Source organism: Cystoisospora suis (assembly GCF_002600585.1).
Source record: "Cystoisospora suis strain Wien I chromosome Unknown contig_1109, whole genome shotgun sequence".
In the NCBI taxonomy this organism is placed as follows: domain Eukaryota; phylum Apicomplexa; class Conoidasida; order Eucoccidiorida; family Sarcocystidae; genus Cystoisospora; species Cystoisospora suis.
The window spans coordinates 50,325-58,581 of record NW_027153910.1 but is presented as its reverse complement, the minus strand read 5'-3'; the positions used below and the strand labels follow the sequence as shown (position 1 = coordinate 58,581).

General features: G+C 53.1%; 1 protein-coding gene across 1 annotated transcript; it reads left to right on the top strand.

Annotated features, from left to right (window-relative positions):
• Positions 1-1,734: 1,734 nt before the first annotated feature.
• CSUI_002688 (pst-a-like protein) lies at positions 1,735-5,085 on the top strand (the record flags this gene model as incomplete). The annotated part of the gene is made up of 1 exon (XM_068062887.1): positions 1,735-5,085. The coding sequence occupies exon 1, from the start codon at positions 1,738-1,740 to the stop codon at positions 5,083-5,085; it is 3,348 nt and encodes a 1,115-aa protein (XP_067925141.1). The 5' UTR covers positions 1,735-1,737.
• Positions 5,086-8,257: the final 3,172 nt, after the last annotated feature.

Sequence of the window (8,257 nt, the reverse complement as noted above, 5' to 3'; positions counted from 1 at the left end):
TGGGAAGACCTCAGCAGGAGACGCTGTTGTAGAAAGCGCAGCAGTTAAAAAGTTTCGCTAACGCAGAGAGTACCTAGTGAACGGCCGAAGGCAGCAGCCGACGTAGGGGCGCCCCCTGCATTTACGCGCTACTGCTAGTGGTGCGTGTGTCTCTGCCGTGTTCCGTGAAACCGCAGCTGCCCAAAAAGCAGCCGAACCCCTACTAGGCCGCAAGAAACGAAGTGTTTAGGTGGAATGTCTAATGACTGTTCAGCAATAGATGGGTCCCGACGTGGCAACGTTGAACGGATGATCTCCTCATTCCCATCAGGGGGGACGCAGCACATCGTCCCGCGATACACGCTAGGGCGAGGAGGGGAAGCTTGCAAAGTGATCAAGCAGGAGGCGGAGAACGACTGATCAAGACACGGACAAGCACCGCGAAGAAAGCAACGCAAGTTCGTGCGCACGGATAGCAAGGCGGGAAGTTAGAATGAGACCATCGGGAATTCAGATGTCCCCGAGAATACAACAAAAGCAACACCCCGGAGTATAGGCAGGCGTACGCGTGTGAAGTCCGGAGACCATATCTGAAAGACACTTTGGTTTAGGAGCTAGCTGATGTAACGCTGCTAGGGAGCAGACGTCCGCGCCCTTCCTACGCTTTCGCGGACAGGGTATGGTCTGCAGTGTGCGCCGCGAAGAAGCACACTTCAGAGGCTATGCAAGACGCCAAAAAAAAAGAGATGGTAAGCTTGCATGATGCGTGGGAGGGGCAAGATACGGATAGATGCTTGCACAAGAGGAACCGAACTCGATTAAGCAGCAGGGCTTCTTTGCACGTGCGTAGAGACAAGGGTAACCAACTGTCCGTCCAGCACACTGGGGGTCGCCCGGTCTGGAGACACAGGGCAGAGGAGGCCATCCAACCGGACCTTTTAACATACAAGATCCAGGTCGGGACACAGACTGCTGCGCAATTGGCGAATGAGGTATTCACGACAGCAAAAACAACAACAATCACTGTGAAAGCTTGTTTCAGTCACTTTATGTTGGTAGTTTGCATCTTCGTTTCCATCGCAACGTCCGGCGTCTAGGAGTGTAAAAGCACGAAGTTGATTTGCATGAACACTATGATTCAAGGAAAAGTCTCTACTGTCAAACACTGTGGTATTAAGGCTTACTGCCTCTGATCCTGTGTGTGTGCTGCGGATGATTGATCGATGCCCGGAAGAAGGCCTGCGTCTGCTTCGACGTCTAGAACTACGCTTCTCCATGCATGCAGTGTTCCCTTCCAGTCGGGGCAACGGTGCAGACCGCATCAGTTGAAAGAACCTCTTTTAGGACCCGGAGTTCTTCCAGTTCGTGCAGTCCGCTTCCCTCCTGTTTACTGATGCAGGCTTTTTCAGATGCTGGATAAGGGGGGCCTACTGGAGCTCGCATCGTCGTCCTTACGGGCGGGGCGTCTCACCGTTCGGCGGGCGCCCGGCCGTCGCTTCCGTCCTTTCGACTTCGGTTCCCGCATATCTGTCTGAGTGCGCTAGATGAAGTCTTCGGAGCTCTGTGCTTCACCAGTCGGTCCCCTGCCTCGTGAGCAGTGAGATTTACTTTTTTGTAAATTATCCTGGTAGGTCCCGTAAGGAGACGGCTGCACGGCGACGCCGAGAAGACGGTCGCGTCCCGCCGGCTCAACTACAGACCGTCTGTCTGTCCTGCGTTTTTCCTCTGTGCTATGGGAATGTTTTTCCATCAAGAAAGATGGGGAATCTTCAGTCGGGTGGAGGGGGGAAAGGGCGCCACCCGGAAGATTCATCTTTTGATTTAGGATTTGCTCCTGATGGGTGGGTAGAGGTGGAGCGTGATGAGGGATGTCGGTTTGCGTGCCTGGCGGCTCCGATAACGGACGGTGTGGAGTTTCCTTATGACAACAAACCTGAACACGGTGCTTTTCTGAACCGTCAGAATCTCTCAATTCATACATATTGCTGGTATCCGACGAAACCAAAGCATTCTTTGCCGCGGTTCAGTCCTCAGTCATCTCATGGTATTTCAAGCCCCTCTTCAGCTGTAAATGGACCGTCAGGTGGCCAGGCGTCCTCCCTGTCTTGTCTACCCGGTGCTCGCTCACGGGGTTCAATAGGAACGGCAAGGGGACGCTCATTTTCTTCTCTTCCGTCCACTGGGGGCTCAAGTGGAGGATCAGGATTCTCTTTTACGTCTTCCTTCTCATCTCCGAGCTTCGCGCCGTCCCTAGAGGCTTCGGTACTTGAGAAAGCAGAGGCCGTAGTATCTTGCCGTGGTATAGTTGTTTTGCTTCATGGGTACTGTGGGCACTCACGGCTTGCCTGGTTACACAAGTCCTTGCCGACGGATCACGAACGTCGCGATCCCACGGTCAATGGGTATCGACCGAGTGACATTGAAGAGGGGAAGAGTGAGAAAGACGGAAAGGGAAAGCGACCAGCTGAAGAGTCTCAGTGTCCTGATTGTTCCGGAAAGAGAGGTAGCTGTCGGAAAACTAGCCAGAATGACGGCGCAAAGACAAGTGGCGTAGGGGTGGATGAGAAAAGTACACTCACAACGCAGCGCCCGGGGGGACGAGAGAATCCAGGAGTTCATATATCTGTTGGAACCTCGATGAACCCACCAACCAAAGTCGGGACAGGGGCGTTTGGCACACGGGTCGGTAGTTCAGGTGCGGCGTCGATGCAAAGTGAGGGAGGAGTGCTTTGTCCTCCTGACCATTGTGTCTGCACGATTCTTCCGGCTTATCATGTGAAGTATCAAGGGAGTTGGGTGGAGGCATTGAATAACGCTGGTTTTTTAGTGACGGCAATGGACCTGCAGGGCCACGGTCTCTCTGAGGGCTGGCAAAAGAAGCGTGCAAGCGTCCGCAGGTTGGACGACTTCGCTGTTGATGTGATTCAATTTCTCGCAGTCATTCGGAGACGGTGTCAGTTTCTGCGTGGAATTCACAAGCAGTACGTACAGCAAACCGTGGGGGAGGGTGATGAAAGCGACAGGCTGTGGGCAAACGTGAAGGAGAACAGTAAGGACGGCGATGATGTTGATGAGCCTCTCCCTATATTTCTAATGGGTTTATCCTTGGGCGGCTGGGTAGCAGCAAGAACCACCCAGCTTCTAGGAGATCCGAAAGTCCTAGCATCTCTGCTTCAGGTCTGCTCTCCGGATGCGCCCCTGCCATCTCTGCCTTTGTCTGAGATCAAAAAGCATGGTTCATTTCTCTCCGGGAGAATGTATACTCCCGTCTCGTCTCCTTTGTGTCGTACATCTCTCAGCCCTCTATGTCCAATCGGAGAAGACCTCGCCAAGGATGCCGCCGTAGCTTCGAACCTCTCCTCCTCTGCTTCAAAACTCAGTAGCAGCGGTGTCTCCGGAAAGGAAACAAATGGACATCGCTCTTCGAGGAAACATGAGGCCTCACCATCCTCGTCACCTCCGTACCTTAGAGGGGTGTCGGGCTGCGTGCTTCTGTCACCAATGCTGGATCTGAGTTTCGTGAAGACTGCAACGAGATACACCTTGTACCGCCCCCTCCTTGGACGAATGGCAGACTGGACACCGCATGTGATCGTTTCGAAGCCTATGCCAAACCTGCAGTATCCGTATCTTGAAGAATATATACAGCGGGACAAATATACCTATAAAGGTGGGAGTCGCGTCCGCATGGTGCGTGAAATGTTTGAAGGGACAGATGTCATCTTGCAGGGTCCTCAAATCGACCTGATGTCGGAAAAGACTTGCGGGGCATTGTTACTCATTCATAATCTCTTAGATCAGGTGTGTGGAGTGGAAGGGAGTCTTCGGCTGTTTCACGGGGCCAAGTTGATACGAGACAAGAGTTTTTTAGCGGTCAACGCGTACGTAGGGGGGTCACCGACGACGCAGTACCTTCACTCTTCGCAGCGAGGACAGAGAGGTGGAGTGAGGGACAGTGTGTTTCTAACGACCCCTGCAGGAGCGTTGGCGGCCGAGAGGAATACCACACAGGTGTTTCAGGGTGAGGAGAAGGACGTGAGACCGAGGAAACGAGGAGGGAAGAGCGGTAGAGGTAAGGGAAGTAAGAGAGAAGACCAAGGAGTGGTTGGAAACTATGGAGAAGGCGTGAAGGAAGGAGGACAAGAAGGAGGCCGACAACTCGGCAAGGAGAAAGAGGCCTTTCAACTTGGGGGAGATCCGGAACTGAAAGAGCAAGAGTTGACACCCGCAGACGCGACAGAGAAGGGACAGGAAGAGCTCGACAAGCAGTCTCCTCCGTGTTTGGAAGACGGTAAAGAATGTGGACTCAGAGACGCAGAGGGGAGAGACAGCGACGTACAACAACCGGCGGTGGAGCCGGCACGGGAACAACAAGGAGGCGGAGAAGGCAAAGAGGACAACGTAGAACAAGATACAAGAAAGCGTAGCTCAGTCGATACAAACCAAAGCGTTGGTGGCATACCGGGAAAGCGACTGATGTCTTCAGAAGATGGACAACAGAGTAAGACACATAGTTCGTTGTTTTTTGGCGATAGGTATATATCCAGATCTATTCAGTCGTCTTCCACGAGTGCCGAAGGAAATGAGGACCATCAAGACAAAGCCCGTTATTTTTCGAAAAGCACCATAGAAAGCCCCGATTCTTCTTGTCTGTCCTCACTGCCTGGGTCTTCCTCAAAGGTGTCCACTGCGTTTCAGCCGCCTAGAACAGCAGATAGCCTCACGACCGCGAGTACAAAACTGTCCGTACGTTTCGACCATGGAGAGTCAGGAGACTACACGGACATCTCGACGGCCGGAGTGGAAACAGGCTCTTCTGTCTTTTCGACAAGCCGAGGGCCCTTCGGAGAGATTCAAGACTCACAGGATGGAGAAGGTGTTCATAGTGAATGTGGAGATGACAATGGTCCTCGTGTTCTGCCAAAGAATTTGTATGTTGAATGTAATGTAGAGGCATCTCTTCTCGAGGAAGTACGGGCATACGCAGATCCCCAGTTACATGGTCTGGACGTACATCACTCTCTTCCGTCAGAACCTGACGGGGATAAAATTCTCGCTCGCGTAATGCAATGGCTTGTGCAGCATGCCCGGTTGCAGCCTCAGTAGCTCTTCCTTTTGCCCCGCGCGCGTTGCAGTGGTGGGCATCTGTCTCCCGACAGTACTCTGGAGTGCTGGTGCCTCTGTATCTGTGTACGTATGTATATGAAGTCTCCTTTCTATCTAGCGGCGCTCCACAGTCAGGATAAGTTCTCCAAGGCTCTGCTTCGGGAAATTGATGTGTGAAAGAGTGCTCACCTCTCTCTCCCGTCAAGTCGGAGTAGGGAGGGACCAAGGATGAGCCATGACTGGAAGGTGAAGAATGTGAGAGGGAACTTCTGTGCTCCTTTCTCACGCCTGTTGTTGGTGGTCACGCGAGGGACGGACGGGAGTGTGTACCTATGCATCTGTAGTTTTGCGTCTATTTGTTGGTACAGGCAGGTAGGGGTCGTGGTGAACTGCGTTGCACCAGGGAGGTTTGGCAGTTAACGGTTCACCGAGAAACAAAGTTCGAGTGGATGTAACGGGTTTTTGTCGTCTCCTTTTTTCAACGTTGTTCCTCGAACACTGGCATGTTTGATGCTCGAGTTCGACAGGTTTAGAAGGACAGGCGTGTACTCGATGCGGTTGCGGGATGGAGGGGTACGTGAGCAGGGGTTATCACGGGACTGTACGCGTCATAGGTGTACACACTGTTGAATGGCTTCTGCTAATTGCAGTCGAAAGTAGCGAAACCGAGCACAGGTGCCAGCCCCGGTTACTGGAGTACACGCACGGATATCTATCCAGTCGACTGCCGTTCCTCCGGGATGACAGAGCGACGTCAAGGTTTCACCGCTAGTCTTTTCCTTTCGCGGTGTTCGGCTCTATGGGCACTGCATCATTGCAGGAACCGTAAACGGAGCGGACAAGAAAGACACCACGGTGTCTTGCTGTTCGAGTTCTTTTCATGGGGAAGGGAGTTGATGGCCGCAACTTCCTTGTGTTGCACATACAGAGATCCCATTTTTTTTTTCCTGGATATGTAACTATAATCCTTATCTGTGGACGAGACCCGGCTGAATTGCTGGAGGGGCGGGGAGCTGTTGACATCAGTAGGGACTGCTAAGAAAATCCGGAAAAGTCACGTCAAGGTGAATTCTAGTGAAAAAGATAAGACCACCGACGGGCGGCAGCAGTCGTGGTTGGAAGAAGGGGGGACGCGAGTGCTCAATGTTCCGCTGTTACCGAAAGCCAGCTGTATATTGCACACAGATATGTTGGAGTGAAGTATGCGCAGAGATCGCAGTGTACCATGCTTCTTTTTTGGCCGGCGCTTTGCTCAAGTTTCTGGACAAGATGTCTCGGACAATAGTGCCCAGCCACCATGGGAGGCAGTCTTGTTACTCAGTCATGGAGAGGGAAACAAAAAAGGTAAGAGTGAAGAGCCAGGAGTGTTCAAGGTGGTGTTTGTTGGATCGCTGGCCACCGGTAGCCACTCCAGAGGTACAAGCAAGTCATCGGGACGCTTTCACGCCATGTGAACTGGAGGACTGGGAGGTGAAACGGCGGGGCTAACAAGCGTCTAGAACCGTAGCGAAGTACATGGAGATGCTGTTCGTTTGACCCACAGTCACATCGAAGCAGAGCCAACTAGGCTTCTACCTAAAGGGTTGACTTGTCTGTCGTGGCCTCCCTTTACTGAATTATGAGCCTCTTCTCGGTCTCGGTACTGCTGCACAAACTATTCAGTCTGTGCAACTATCAAATTCTTCCGAGCTTTTTGTCGAGAGAGTTCAGCTCAGCAAAAGTTGACTGCCGCAATACTCTCAGAATCTAGCCGAGTAGCTGTCCACACAGGCTCGCTTGCGAAACTGTCCACACATGGATGAGGCCCTTGTCCCTAGTAAGGCCCACCAAGCGCCAGGAAAAGGGAAACAAGCAAGCGCATGTAGTGTGGACATCTGTGCGTCGAGCTGCTCTCATTGGGGATGCCCTCTACCCGGAAGAGCTGGATTTTGTCGGGTGTTGCAAGCCTCTTCTCAAATCAGGGGCTATGGCAAGTCGAGTACCCAGTACCTTATGCTGGGTCGCTCTACACACTCGGCCGGAGGGGAAGTTGCGATGCCGGACACGGGCCAGCCTTGTCCTTACAGCGGTAACTTCCTTAGCTGTTTCTGTTCGTGTTCGCCGTACCAGACAGAAACCGTGTGTCTTTACTTTGCGCTTCCGGTTGAGCTCGCCTTCCACATGTATTTCGTCACGACCCCCAGCCTTGTACTGCCTTGGAGGCGAACAAGCATCTTGGAGTGGAAGGAGTGGTTTGAGGCGGCTACGTCTCTCGGAGCTCGTACGCGCTTTCCGGAATAAGGCCACGGTTGCAAACGCCCCCGAGGCCTCCTTTCTGCTCTACGGCGTATACACGAGATGACCTGGGCCTTGCCGAGGCCAATAGGCGCAGACGAGCTGCCCGTCTCCGCCAGGAGACGGCACGAGGGGGTCGAGGGGGGTGAAGGGAGTGGCGGCACAGCAGAGTCTCAAAGGTTTTGCTGTTCTCATTGCACATCTATGCTGATTGTACGCTGTGCGGAAGCGTGCTTAACACATTCCTGGGCTGCAATGAGTGCTTTTTTGGCCGGGATGCCTACCTGCCTGCCTCTTGCGTTCTACACTGGCAACGCATGCTTCGTACCTGGGGACGGAATGTGACCGGGTAGATCTTCCGCACATGCGCAGACCTGGAGCGGTTCTTCTCCGTTTACTGGATAGATTGTAATTCCGTGAACAACTCTTTCAACTCAGTCTCATGGTGACATTGTGTAGCGCTTCGGCGTATGTCTCGTCTCCGTCACTAGCCGATTATTTTTAGCTCGACAATCGGTCTTCACAGCTTGTGACGCACTCCAGGCGGGCTCTGCCACGGGCCCGCAAATGGCCCGTCTAGCAGTTCTCTAGGTACCTGGTGTTGCGGCATTTTTCCGCTTGCGCGTGTGCATTCGACCGGAATACTTCTTCCAGTGACTATTTCGACATGCGTGGCTTCGCGGTATCTCTCTTTCCCTGAAGTGTCTCCGGTGCCTATGGCTGAGACTCTTTCGTTCGTGACCCGAGTCTGCGGCTGAACAGCAAAGGCCAGAAACCCAACACGGAGACTGTACGCACTCCAGTTTGAACTCCTGTCGGTCTCGTCTCAAAGATTCACGCCCTCAGCTCAGCTTGGCTACGTCCGAGCCTGTCCTCTTCAACAGGAACAACACACCTA